Genomic DNA, 14,202 nt, shown 5'->3' with positions numbered 1-14,202 from the left:
ACAAAATCTTATTAAAATTATGCAATGTAGCTACTTTAATACTCTTAGGATTAAACATATAACCAGGGTTGGATTTCCAAGTGGGCTAAACAGACCTACATTTTATAATTCATAATGAGCTCATTTGTTCTGTTTATTTGTTTGTTTTTAAGTGTTTTATCAAACTGATTTAGTATTTTCTGTTTCAGGTGAGGCTGCAACAATCAGTATCATTCGAAAAGCTCCATGTTGAGGGTGCTTGAAGAATTAATGAAACATGTATTGGAGGGGCCCAGGAACACATGAATTAACCTTTCTGTGGAGCGTCGCGAGTTTTCGCAGCCCATAGACCGATGCTACAACCTGAGCGAAAAAACTCAGGTCGGAAAACCCTTCTAGGTCGCGCAGCAGCGTTTGTGCGCATGCGCGGGTCAGGGGAAGGAGTGCGGCGGCTAAGCTAACAGCAAGTAGCTGCATGTGGAGGGTAAAACGGGAGGCATCCCCGACCCTAACTCTGTTAAAATCCCTCCTTTTTACCCAAAACAACCGCAAAGACCAGGCCAATCGAAAATAAGGGAAAATATCTGTTTACAATGAAAGGGTGAGTGTAAGCTTTTGAGTCACGAATAAGTCCCTTAGCACGAGTAAAGTTTTTCATGTCTGTCTTTTTCTACAAGGGGAGGAGACGGCAAGGCTAGTTAGCTTGCTATGCTACTTTTATTTAGATATAAGAAAATACAAACGACAACACGGCTCGCAGAGCAGACATCTTTTGTCATCTTAAGCACATTGTCGACTTTTTCAGTTCAGCCAGGGAGCGTGGCTAACTAGCTAGCTGCTAGCTGCTACTGGGAAGCTGAGTCAGTAAACCTAGTTTAGCTAAGCTAAGTCTGTGAATCCTGGGTCTCATTAGTTTTGTTATGTTCGCCGCCAAAGAACATGAACTGGGGCCAGGTCGACAAGTCAGGTGAATAGAGTCAACTTGTGTTGGTCAACTCGCTGTCAGTTGCCGTGTTAACATCAGCTTGAGAGTCTGTGGCAGCTTGCTCACTCAGTGTAAGTGGATCTGTCAGAGTAACATTAGCGGCGAGACTCCACGTTTTTTGGCTGATTGTCAGATGACCTGAGATCGATCTGTTCATTTTTTAGATGGGGTTTCAGACATTACAGACTGAAGTGTGGACTAATGCTGGCATCGTTCAGCCTGATGAGCAACCCAGGCGACACGTAGTTGTTTTTGCATGTATAGTCGACCTATAAATATCACAGTGATCCCCTGAACCGCTTACTAAGTCCTAAATCCATGCATACTCCTTTTGTGTTATCTTGGTTTTAACAGGAATAACATCCCATTTTTTAGTGAAAGAAAGTTCAAAATCCTAAACCCATGAGGTTTGGGTGTTCTTGTATTGTGAGCTTCAACTGACTCTGGATTGTATCACTTTATTATGGTTGGGGGATTAATTACAGTACATGATATTGTTCTGTTTATCATCAGTTAATCTGCAAATGATTTTCACACCTTTTATTTTTAAAAGTCAAAGAGTTGAAAGAAGTTGTCACAGTTTCCTAAAGTACATTGATCTGTATATTTTACAGTGGTGATATCAGGAAATGCTCATCATTAAGAAGCTTCATCTCAGTAATGTTCAACATTTCGCATCTGACATCTGGCCTAAATGATTAATCAGTTATTAAAGTCATTGATAGTTAATTCACTTTTTCTATCAATTCAATCTGCTCTGCAATTATTATTAAAATAGCTGTAGCTTGGAAATTATGAAGCTGGTGCTGCCTCCTCTGGTTCTTTTTGTTCTTGTGCAATTGGCTTTGAATACATTTTGAGTCCAAACATCCTGAACATTATGGAGTACCTGCTGTCAGCTATTTGACCGTTTTGCTCTTGTTCCAGTAGCCGGATCGAGCTGGGGGATGTTACACCCCATAACATTAAGCAGCTGAAACGCTTGAACCAGGTCATTTTCCCCGTCAGCTACAATGACAAGTTTTACAAAGATGTACTGGAAGTTGGAGAGCTTGCAAAGCTAGGTAAGAGACTGCATGTTATTATCCCTTATATAAAAATAAATGAGGTTGAACATGGTGTTATGCACACATTGTTCTACAAAATTCATTATTTCAATTCAATTAATTCAGTTAATTTTGGGGTTATTAGACATTAGTCTGTCTGTTAGTGTCGTTTCAGCATTATCCCTTCTTTGTCTTGTAGCATACTTCAACGATATTGCAGTGGGTGCTGTGTGCTGCAGAGTGGACCACTCTCAGAACCAGAAGAGACTGTACATCATGACACTTGGCTGTCTAGCACCCTACCGTAGACTTGGAATTGGTAAGGAGCTGTGAAGCTCTAGAAGACATTGTAATGCACGTAAGGATATTGTGCTTGTTTTGTTTTTACAGTTTTTCCTTTGTGCCTCTTTTCAGGTACAAAGATGCTGAATCATGTGTTAAACATCTGTGAGAAGGATGGCACTTTTGACAACATTTACCTGTGAGTCCACAACAGTGCACTTCATATATATTCTTGGTGTAGATTAATCAGGTCTAGGACTGATAAAATTTACTTTTTTTTTAAGCTTTAGAGTAGACATAAGTCAGTTGTTAAATATTACTCTTTGATATGTTCTTCTGTTCTGCCCCTAACTAATTTATTTATTTTTTCTTCAACATAGTCATGTGCAGATCAGCAACGAGTCAGCCATTGACTTTTACCAGAGGTTTGGCTTTGAGATCATCGAAACAAAAAAGAATTACTACAAGAGGATAGAGCCTGCAGATGCCCATGTGTTGCAGAAGAGTCTGCGCAGCCCATGTGCACCCCCTACCGGAGAGCTTCAGAAGGCAGAATAGAGGCGCATTGTGGAAAGAGCAAAGAACTGTGACAAATGCCCCAGGGTCAACACGTTCAACACTTACTTCAAAGGACACCAAAAAGAGAAAATGAATTTAAAGTACAAAAATTGTTGCAGTTATTTTTCATGGGGAGTTCCCTTTGATTTTTGCATACATTATTGCTACCTTTTCCTAATATCCTAATTGAAAATAACAAAAAGTTCCATATCCAAAAGTCCTCCTATTGACAAGGTTGCCAACTTCAGACAATTTTAGTGTTGCTGTAGGGGGAGGGTGTGATGTTAGCAAATCATAGTTTTGTGTTCAGGCTTTTTTTGTTTTTGTTTTTTTTTTTTTGTTTGTTTTTTTTGTTTTGTTTTGTTTTGTTTGGGGCAGTTACGAAGCTAATGGGGTCATATCTATACTCTTAAGCAAAAGATGACATTGACTCGTTTGAAGTGATTAAGTGTTTGAGAGATCATCACTGACGTACATATTCCCAGCGTGGACTGGTGGTTTGAGTTGTTACATGGAAACCTCACCACCCAAACCATGGGTTTCATGTGAAATGAGTCGAATTGCTGATAGTCATATCCAGAGAGGATGGACAGAAATTTGTCCCCTTGTTACAGCGCGAGGAAGACTGAACGGTTTTGACGTGGTGGGGAGTTGTGGTCACCACTCATAATTTCAGAATAACTTTATTTTCCAGCCTGTTAATTTAATTCCCCTTGAACTGTTTCTGTTATTTTCATTTTAATTTTTTTTTTACATTGAGATGGCAAATATTTCAGAGGTTCTCCTGGGTTTACATTTAATCTTCAAAACCTAAAGTAATGAGAGGAACAAAAAACGTACATTGAATGTGATTCTGAGGAGGGCACTCCACATTGTATTTTGAGGAATGTCCAGACAATAATAGATTTGGATTTGGGCATTATTTTTAGTAATGTAATAAAGGTGTGTAAGGATGTGCATCTCTAAACGCATGCAAGTGTTTTGAGACCTTACCTTAAAACACCTTTGGCACCTTATGTAGCCATTTTGCAGAAATGCTCTTCTCAAACTTCCTAAGTCAGCTTCTGTTTTTATTTCACATGCCTTCATTAGGTGGTGGTGTTTAGCTGACAGTTTGGAAGTTTCTATATGGTTCCAGATCAACATCTGCAGTGTATTACCCAGAGGAAGCTCTGACCCCTCTGCATGCAAGGAGAGCTGTCCTCTCCATTGTAGTATAAGCATCTAGGAGCTGAGTCAGGGAAACTGGACTTGTAGTTTTTAGGTCCAAACCACTCCTCCGAGTAGCTTCTTCAGGTGGGTCTAACATTACGTTTTGACCTAAAAAACTAGAAGTCCAGTTTCTGACTCAGCTTCAAGAAAACTTCACCTGGGGGACTGGGAGTCGTCACAAACATAGTATAAGCATGTTTTCCCATTCTTTGAAGAATTTTATCTTTTCTGGAGTTCTATATTGTAAGACTTTTTAACGTCTAAATAAAATAACTATTTGCAGTAAATGTGTTGATTGTTACTCTTGTTTAGACAAATCTACTGAAATATGGGTGAAATCGTTTACCGCATACAAAGCATTGATGTCTAGGTGCATTCGTTGAAAACCTGTCGCTGGATCCCCTTTTGCGCGTCGTGATTGGCTGAAGCCTCACACATCTCGAAGGCTATTGGCTGATAGCTCAGGCAGAGTCCCCCCCCTTCTGCACTACATTAGGTAGCTCCAGATTGTTTTGAGAGATGAGTTGAACGCTTTACAAGCTAATAGTTAGCTTTCAAACTCAAACTTCTCACAAGAACAGTCTCCAAAATGCCTTGGCTAGAGGTAAGTGGCACCAACCCTCCGTTAGCAGTCTTTTATCAGCTGGGAGGCAAAGAAATCCGCTCTTTCTTAGCTTAATAATGTCGCTAACCGTAAGCTAAGCTAGTTAAAGCAAGCTAGCTGAATAGGTAGTCAGGTTTCTAGTTTCTTGCTGATTAAATGGTGGGATTATTGTCTTAACATTGACTTTCTTCGGCAAGGTAGATCAGAACTCACTCGCCAGGATAATTTGTGCATTTCGTTAAAACAACTAAGTTTAATGTAGCTAGATGACTTAGTTTAACAGTGAAGCTAAGCTAAATGCCTGTTAGCACCTAATAATAAACGTCACGAATGGTTGTCGTTAATTGCATCGAAATGGCTTTTCAGTGGTGTGAACAGAAAAGGAGACACCAAGCACCAGTCTGGTTTGAAGCATTGTATTCAAAGTGTTTGTCGAGTAAGACTCAGTAGGTGCTGAAGATTTGTCAGTCTGTTAGGGTTGTTGTTGTTTATAGTCATATTTGTTTACCTGTCATTACAGTGTGGGGACAGAAGGGATTTAAGGTCCATCTGTTGAATGTGTTGAGTGATATCAGGATGCCAGAGATGACTGAAAGTCAGACACCTGGTCGTAAACCCAAGTAAGCATTGTTTAGCCTTTTATTGTAGTTTTATTACAGTGTATTGTAGCATTATAACAAGCACTTAATGAAGCATGTACATCCATGTAACATATGAACTGATTTTATTTTTGCAGAAAGAAGAAAAACAAAGAATCTCATAATGCAGGTAAAATATAGAACAATCTTACTGTTTTGTGAACATAGATTTATTGAGACATGGATTATTTAAGAGATTACTCTAGATATAACTGGGCATTAAAGTTTAGTCTCTTTATTTAGTTGAGAGACACAGAAAAGAGAAGATTAATGCTGGGATTAACCGCATTGGTAATCTCCTCCCCTGTTCCCAGGCACTTAAACAGGTAAGAGGAAAAACTGGTATTATTGTTTTTACTTTATTGGAAACGCGTTATGGTCAGGTTTGTGTCCCTACAGGCCAGTTAGCTATTGTGTGTTATGTTATAACATGAAACCTTCATCACTTTATCTATAGAGTAAGAACATGATCTTGGACCAGGCTTTTCGCTACATCACTGAACTGAAGAAACAAAATGATACGATGCTTCTGGAGGGAGGGGATAAAGCCCAAGGTGAAGTTTAACAATTAACACCTTGCATATAACTTAGATTTTTCGCATAGGTTAATTACAGCATGTGTGCTTGATGGTGTTTAATTCTGATTAGGTATTAATTATTTGTATGCTTGGTCTCTGTGAAGCGGAGGAAATCCGTCGGCTGCGGCGTCAGTTGGAAGAGATGAGAAGGGAAACTGCTCACTACATTGAGCTTCTCAAAGCCCATGACATTAACCTTCTAGAGGACCCCACTATCCACTGGAAGGGCAAACAGCGCTGTGCCAAGGTGGCAAAAGTGACTCCAACTCACCAACTCCCAAAGGGAATTATTGTCTATTCCAATGGCAATGTGACGTGCCCAGCGGGGAAAGAGGCTAGCCCACGGAAACAGTCTTCAGAAACATTAATTCTTCAGCCACCTGCTGACGTTAGCAGCAGGTTAAGGATTAATGGACCCTTGGTACAGGTTAATACCTCCTCTTCTGTCCCTGCACTTCTCCCTGGATCAACAGTCACACCCACACAATCTACGCCAGGCCTGAGAGTGGTAGAGCAGTGTGTGGTTGAGACACCAGCTGCAACTCCAACTTTGCCACCTTCTGTGTCTTATATCACCCTCCAGATCCCTACAGACACCACATCCCTGCCCCAGCAACCACAGCCGGCTGCCCCAACCCAGTCCCTGACTATAGCAGCCACGTCAGCCTCACAACTCCCCACTACTAGCTCTGCTTTACCTGTGTCTAATCTCCCCACATTTACCCAGAGTGTAACTACAGCAGCAGCCTCAGAGGCTTGTAGCTGGGGAACACAGGACACTGGCATCAGGACTCTAAATTACACTGTCCCTGAGAGCCAAGCCCTCCTTAGGGGTGGTACGTCAGGCAGCACACAGACTACCTGGACAACACTGCAGATGACAGGGAACACAGTACAGCCTGTCTGTCAGAGCCTCCCCACAGGAGACGTGAGCAACACCACCCAGGCTGTTCAACAGGTGACTGTGTGTCCAACAGTCAACAAAACCTCTGTTCAGCCCATTCAAATACAGACACAACCACATGTGCCTGTACAGCAAGCACCCATTACAGCCCACATTCAGACAAAACCGTTTCAGAGACCACCCCAGCTACAGCCAGCTATTCTGAACCAGGTACAGCATCAGCCTGTCTTAGACCCACAGTCTCAGTGTGCTGTTCTCCCCCAGTCAGCCATAATACCCCAGCCAGCTGTGGTGGCCCACCCTGCTGTTGTGTCACAGTCCCAGCCTGCTATACTTCAACCTGCATCCTTGATTCACGGTCCTCCTACAGCCCTTATTCCTCAGCCTCAACCCCTCCCTCAGTCTGCCCTTGTGCCCCAGCGTCAGGCCGCTGTGCTACCCCTCCTGCAGACTATGCAGGTCTTGCAGGTCAACCCAACTGGAGCAACAGCTTCAGGTGTAACAGCACCACAGAACACTAACAACCCAAGTGTGGTATTTCTGCAGCAGACTAGTGCCTGCCCAGCCCAGTCCATTGTACGGGAAGAAATGGCAAATCAGACGCCCTGTCAGCACATTGTAATCATCCAGGCCCCCAATCAGGCAGCACATGCTCCTCGGAATCCTCAGATTAGTATGGTGCCCACTACAACGCCTGCTGTGTCCACTCAGATACCCACGACCAGCAATTCAGTATCTGTCCCTTCCTTACAGAGTGTTGGGGGAAAGCAGCTGGTGCACATTCTCCCTCGCCCTGTTCAAACCCAAGTCAACCATCCCCTTCAGGTTACCCAGGCATCTTCCTCCCCACCACTTCCTTCGGCCCCACAGACTATCACTGTGAATGGACAGTTGTTTGCCTTGCAGCCCATGAAGACCTCTGACAAAGCCAGTTCTCGTAGCGGCCAGAGTAAACTCCAGCTTGTCCAGCCCACCACCACAGAGGAACCTACTACTAATGTGGCTCTGAACAGTTTAGGGGCCCTCAGTAGTCTCAACCAGAGCATCTCTCAGGGCCTTCCGCTTTCGACTTCTAGTCAAAACAGTGGTCATCCTCCAGCTGCTTCATTGTCAGTAGTCCATCAGAAGCAGCAGCAGCCACAGCCACCTGCTCCATCACCGGTCCCTGGAACAACACTTGTTGTACCTCCCCGGCAGCTACAAGTACGTTGCTTGAGCCCGGTCACACTGGGGCTTGTAATTAATCCTTCCAAGCCTACAGGAAAGAGGCTTCGCACAAATTTGAATGCAAGTAAAACAACTCCGAAGACTAAAATTGTCAAGAAAAAACAAGTCAGTCAGGCACAGCCTGCTGTTGCTGTGTCCATTGAGCCCATGGCTGCTGCAGGAGAGAGTCAGGCAGTATCTTATGTTTTAGAGTCCTCTTCTGTAAAAGCCACTGCTATTCCACCCACCTGCACAACTGTCATGACTACAGAGAGTAGTGAAGCTATAGAAAATGTAACTCCTAGTGAAAACACAGATAATATGACTGTGTGTAGTTCATCTAGTGAGACACCTGTATTTAGTCAGTTCATTACACCTGTTAGTACATCTAAGAGTGATGCTGTATCCAGCAGTCATACTAAAACTGTGGCAACTGCAGTTACAACTGTCAGTGCTGCAGTGGTGAAGCCATCTGTTAGTGTAGCTGTGTCGGCTGAAATTAAACCAGCTGGCAACAACTCAGCTGTAATGAAACTCTCAGTTTCAGAGCTCAAACAAACAACCACCAGCACTGGAACTAACACAATACAAAGTAAGTCAGCTGCCACTCATGCTGTTTCTAGACAAAGCAAATCTGTGGTCAGTTCTGCAGGTTCCACTGAGCCTCAGTATACATCTACAGCTGTTTCTTCTGTATGCCTGACTCCAGACTGCACCAGCAGTATCTTGGCAAATACACCAGTGTCTTTAAATCAGCCTACCCAAACAACTTCAGTATTTTATCCCCAGGGATCAAGTACACGAGATTCACTGCCTTATAATAAACTTGTGTCTGTCACTTCATCTGTGTCTCCAACTGAGACACTTTCCTCACCTACACCAACTTTGTCATCAACCCACAATGCGGTTACAACCCTTACAACAGTCACCTCTACACAGCGAACTGACGTGAACATGTCCAAACTGTCCCCATTACACTCCGTTGAAGTTGAACAAAACCAGCCCCCTAGAAGAGATGGTGTGCCTCAGGAAGACAGACAGACCACAGAAGCAGAGAAAGAGGTCTTGTTGGTAGCAACTTCTGACACTTCTGCTAGGAAGGACTTTTCCCTCTCTCAACCGGTGTACACTAACCTTGACAATCAAACTATGGAGCACCCCATGACATCTAGCAGACAGACAGACTCACCCATGTCTGCAGGGGCAGGGGGAGGCAGAGGGTTTTCTGTGGCATCCATGCTTCCTCAGGGCCAAAACATAAGTGCATCATCTGGCCCGTTTGGAACATTTACATTCACTTCTGAGCAGGCAGAGATGCTGGCCTTGGCCATGCTTGAACAGGACAGCCCTAGGGGGAGAAGTGGAGGCTGCCCTGAGGACAGCACTGCTTCAACAAACTCCGCCACGGCAACATGGTCAAGCCCTCAGGCTGCACCATTGCCAAGTAGTAAAGAAAGGAGCACAGCTGGACAGCAGGCTAAAGTGACTAAGCCGATGGACACAATAACTGTTAAACCCACAATCCAGGTATCTGTCAGAGGACAGGTTGGGGAGGGGTCTGTCAGTGGACCCAGTGGAAGCAGACATCCACAAAACACTTCATACTCCCAGTCGCAGACTGCCCCCCAGGTCCAGACTCAGAGCTCATCCCAGAGTGGCACAGTGGCCAGTCTCAGTGTCAACAACCTGATCAGGCCCAGCTCTAGTCAGCAGCCCTACCCTAGCTCTCCCAGTCTGACTGGCCACCAGCCCTCAGTACCCTCACCTGTAGGGACCTCAACCCATTTATCTCAACCGTCAAACAACACCCTGTCACCCTGCTCAGGTGCAACCCAGCCAAATGAGTACACCCCCTTGAAGACCGCTTTAATGAGGGCTCAGGCAGGACTTGGTGTAGGTGAGCGACAAGTGAAAATTATCTCCAAACGGCAGGCACCAAATGAGGTCATGCTGAACACTGGAAAACGACCCAAACCTTGCCCTTCATCGGCTACCGGTGTTAGCCATATGGATGTGAAAGCAACAGATCATAGCCAGATGATGGTGGGGCAGTTGCCGCCAACCTCATCTGCTGTTATGTCCAGAATAAATTCAGAAGGTGGAGGCCCTCTTTTCTCCACAAACTCTTTTATGAGCCCAGTAGTTCAGCCCACAGATGGTCACTGCCCTCCTCAAGGACCCCCAGAGCAGAACCAACCAGGGGTGCTTCATCTACCCCAAGGCCATCCACAACATGCTTTAACCCAGCCTGGTCAGCATCTGGGAGGAAATCCTTACATGAAACAGCAGCAGCAAGAGCAACAGAGACATCTGTATCATTTGCAACACCACCTGACACAGCCTGACCCTGCACAGCGCCACTCACTCCACCAGAGGGCACTTCAGCAGCAGCAACAGCAACAAGAGCAGCAGCATGTCCAGAAGAAACGGGGACTTGTCAGAGGCAGTCAGACTGGTTCGCCTGCTGGTCTGCAGCAGAAGCAGCATCACCTGGAAAAGTCTGGAGTTCAGCAGCAGCAGCACTCTCATCAACAACAACAGACACAGCATCAACAGCACACACAGCAGCAGTCCCAACAGCATCCACAACAGTCACACCAACAATCGCAGCAGCATCAACAGCCAACACAGCACCAACAGTCTCATCCTCAGCAGCACCAACAGCAGCCCCATCAACAGCAGGCCCAGACGCAGCATCAGCAACACCAACAGCAGCAGCAGCAACAACAGTTGCAGCAGCAGAGCTCCCACTCCAGACACCAGCAGCATCTACAGCAGCAGATCCAGCAGCAGCAACACTTTAGACACCAGGAGAAGAGCTGTGAGGCCCAGGCAGCAGGATCCAGAGCACACCACAGCAACCACCTGGCCCAGCAGGAACACCTTAAGGTTGGCAGTTTCACATTGTGGAAAGCATGGCAAAATAATTCAGTAATACTAGAAACAGAGTGTAGTGTCTCCTGTGGTGCCTTTTATTTGCCAGGTATTTTTTTAACAACTGGCAATTTTACTACTAAAAAATTATATTAATAATTTAAATTAATAAGCAATCATGGAACTAAATAGTTTGTGTTTCATTTAAATTTTTTTTAGATTAGATATTGGCTGTAAACAATCCCTAATTCTTCTCATTGTGTATGCTAATATAATTGTTGGTCAGTGCTTTATTACTATTACTGCATCATTTAAATGATGGGACAGAAAAATAAAAATAATCATTACCTCAGTAAAAGTAGTAGTTTTTTAATGTATTTAATTCTGTCTAATCTATTTGACAATGACCTAAATATGTTGCATAGTCCTAGTTGTAGATGTAGATGTGCCACCACAGCAGAACACATTTTTCTTTGTCATGGAAAGAATATTGTGAAAACAACGAAATGCTTGACTAGAAGCTTGTTTTGTTCTGGGACTCACAGTGGAAAAAGCAGCCCTGCCCCCTTAGCCACTGTTAAGACAAAATAAAACTTAAGGTTGTAATATATATTGTCGTATCTTGCCAGTTGTCAGTCTTATTGATTTACACAGTGTCTATAAATGTCTGGGAACTGTCATGAAAGAATGTTTAATTTATGCTTTGCATGGGTGTACCATCACTCAGCTGGATGACCTTTTACACAATATCATTGTTTTACTCTAACCCTAGGAGTGCAGATTGATATTGAATAACTGCTTTGTGTGAAAATAACCACTTTTTTTTTTTTTTTTTAAATCACCCTCAGCCTGGTCAGGACCATAGCACTATGCAGAGGATGATGAGTTCTAGGACTCTGGAGCAGCAGCTCATCTCTTCTCCCAGCAATCCAGTGTCCCGGTCCTCTGACTTGACGTGTACTCCATCACGCCAAGAACGCCACCGTGTTTCCAACTACTCTGCAGAGGCACTCATCGGGAAAAGCTCCACTAGTGGTGAACAGCAGCAACGCATGGGTCTTCACCTTCAGCCGGGCCGTGGTGCCACGCAGGAGCAACCAGACCTTCGAGGTTACCTGGATACATCACGAGGGAAGGCCAATATTGCACACAACCCACAGACCCGCCTGTCTTCAGATCACTCAGGGTCTGCTGATGTTCAGCGGGTCTCAGAGTGTCCACCATTCAAGGCCATGGGTGGAGGAGGAGGAGCACATCAGCTCAGTGGTTTTGAGGCTCAGGTGTCTCATGGGAGTGACATGACATCCAAGTCAGTGCCTCCATCTCAAAGAGGACCTCAGGGGCAGCAGCAGGGAGGGTTCAGGATTGGCGTTGGCCCTCCACCAGATGGCAGGAACCGTGTCGGCTACAATGGAGCTCATCCTGCTTCACAGGGCGTACAGGTTGGACCAGCAATGCCCCGGGAACAGGAAAGTTGTCACCAGAGTTTCATGCAGAGCCTACTTTCCCCACACCTTCCTGAGCAGAGCAACCACCAGCGAGCCGTGCAGTGCTGCCCCCCTGTCAGCATAGAGTACAGCTGTGTGCCTGGAAGTTCGTCAGGAGACATACAGGCCAAGGCCTCCAGCCCCAGTGTACCTCAGACACAGAAGGCTCCAACTATGCGGTTAGGAGAGGGCAACAAGGGCCATATTTCTCAGGTCACCAGTAATATGCATGGAGGCCCAGGTGTGCGAGCAGGTCTCCCCCACCCTCCAACCCCACACAGCAGCTCAGAGCCTGGCCGCTCCTCAGCCCCCTCCAGACCACCCACAGCTATTAGCCAGCACTCTCGCCACATTGCACGGGATACTCAACCCACTAAGTTAAGACCTGGTGACCGCGCTCGATCAGGTGCTCTGAGACAAAGCCACCCCTTTGAGCCTGAGGGCCACCTGCCCCTGCCCCCTGGAGGGGGGGTGCTGCTGAGCCGGCCACAGTCTGGAGGTGAGGCACGGCGTAGCACTATTGTTCGTTTTATGGCAGAGGGTGCTCAGGTCCCTAGTGAAAACAACCTGGTTCCTGATCAACACTTAACACAGAACTTTGGTTTCCCTTTTATTCCTGAAGGAGGTATGAATCCCCCACCTCCCATCAATGCTAACTCTACATTTATCCCTCCAGTTAGCCAGCCTAGTGCCTCCCGTACATCCTCCCTTCTGCCTGTGGAGGCCCAGAACACTCTACCCTCCTTCTATCCATCCTATTCTCCGGCAGCCCACCCCAGTCTTCCCAGTGATGTTACTCTTCAGTACTTTCCCAACCAAATGTTTACCAGCCCAAGCGCTGACAAAGGCAGTGCTCCTCCACTTAACAATCGTTTTGGGACAATCCTTTCTCCACCTCGCCCTGTGGGTTTTGGCCAGGCCAGCTTCCCCTTGCTCCCAGATATGCCCCCTATGCCAATTGCCAACTCATCTGGAATCACCCCTCACATATCCAACTTTAGCCTCACCTCCCTATTCCCTGAGATTGCCACAGGCATGCCCACTGATGGCTCGGCAATGCCAATGTCTCCCCTCCTGTCTCTTTCCAACACCTCGTCTGCCGATTCAGGCAAGCAGCCAAATCGTCCTGCCCACAACATCAGCCACATTCTGGGTCATGACGGCAGCTCAGCTGTGTAAGGAGAGTGTTCCCGCTGCAGTTCGATGAACTGGGGTTCTTGAGTGAAAACTTTAATTTTCTGTTTGAAATGCATTGTTCTTATTAATGTTCAAGTTTAGAAGGTGGTGCTGTAGCACCTGAAGAACAGCTTGATTGATACAACACATCATGTCCATTTCCTTTTGATATAATGTCTGTTATAATTTAAGTTTCAAAAATCGTTTAATTTTATGGGGACATGAAAATGTTGGGCTTTGAAAGTTCTTTCTTTGAAGTGTTAGTTAAACTGCCTGTTAGTAAAACATAAAATTTTGGTTTAGAACTTAAATTTATTCTGGATCAGCACGAAACCTGCAGTTACCTGTCAATGTAATTTACTAACTTATATCAGGTTGTACTGTACCAAATTGTTTTTCAAGAGCTATTTTGTAAATACCAATGTTTCATATCAATTGTTAATGTATGTAGCTGTAAATACAAAATTGATTAAAGTTTATAAGGAGACCTTTGTATTTGCTGCAAACTGGAAAATTGCGTATGTGGTTTTTTTTTTGTTTGTTTTTTTTTTAACACCAATTCTTTACAAGGTGGCACTTGAATTCGTTCTTCAGCCTGGTGGCACGTTGTCTTTTGACACTCTCAGTGTGAAACAGCAAAGCAGAGAAAATATTTAATTATAGTGTTAAGAAT

The 14,202-nt window shown here is 44.9% G+C and overlaps 2 protein-coding genes across 3 annotated transcripts; both read left to right on the top strand.

Moving 5' to 3' along the window:
- Window positions 1-400: 400 nt before the first annotated feature.
- On the top strand, window positions 401-4,349 carry naa50 (N-alpha-acetyltransferase 50, NatE catalytic subunit). Of its 2 annotated transcripts, none has more exons than XM_026292867.1 (5): window positions 401-580; window positions 1,895-2,028; window positions 2,210-2,329; window positions 2,425-2,491; window positions 2,673-4,349. In XM_026292867.1, the coding sequence occupies exons 1-5, from the start codon at window positions 573-575 to the stop codon at window positions 2,848-2,850; spliced, it is 507 nt and encodes a 168-aa protein (XP_026148652.1). In that variant the 5' UTR covers window positions 401-572; the 3' UTR covers window positions 2,851-4,349. The 2 variants fall into 2 exon arrangements, with proteins under 2 accessions (XP_026148652.1, XP_026148651.1); XM_026292866.1 differs by having other exon boundaries at window positions 1,892-2,028.
- A 192-nt stretch (window positions 4,350-4,541) lies between these two features.
- Window positions 4,542-14,022, top strand: usf3 (upstream transcription factor family member 3). Its single transcript, XM_026292222.1, has 7 exons — window positions 4,542-4,666; window positions 5,187-5,286; window positions 5,403-5,434; window positions 5,548-5,630; window positions 5,762-5,858; window positions 5,987-10,881; window positions 11,715-14,022. The coding sequence occupies exons 2-7, from the start codon at window positions 5,243-5,245 to the stop codon at window positions 13,530-13,532; spliced, it is 6,969 nt and encodes a 2,322-aa protein (XP_026148007.1). The 5' UTR covers window positions 4,542-4,666; window positions 5,187-5,242; the 3' UTR covers window positions 13,533-14,022.
- Window positions 14,023-14,202: the final 180 nt, after the last annotated feature.

Source organism: Mastacembelus armatus, chromosome 20, assembly GCF_900324485.2.
Source record: "Mastacembelus armatus chromosome 20, fMasArm1.2, whole genome shotgun sequence".
Taxonomy (NCBI): Eukaryota; Metazoa; Chordata; class Actinopteri; order Synbranchiformes; family Mastacembelidae; genus Mastacembelus; species Mastacembelus armatus.
This window is presented reverse-complemented; position numbering and strand designations above follow the sequence as displayed.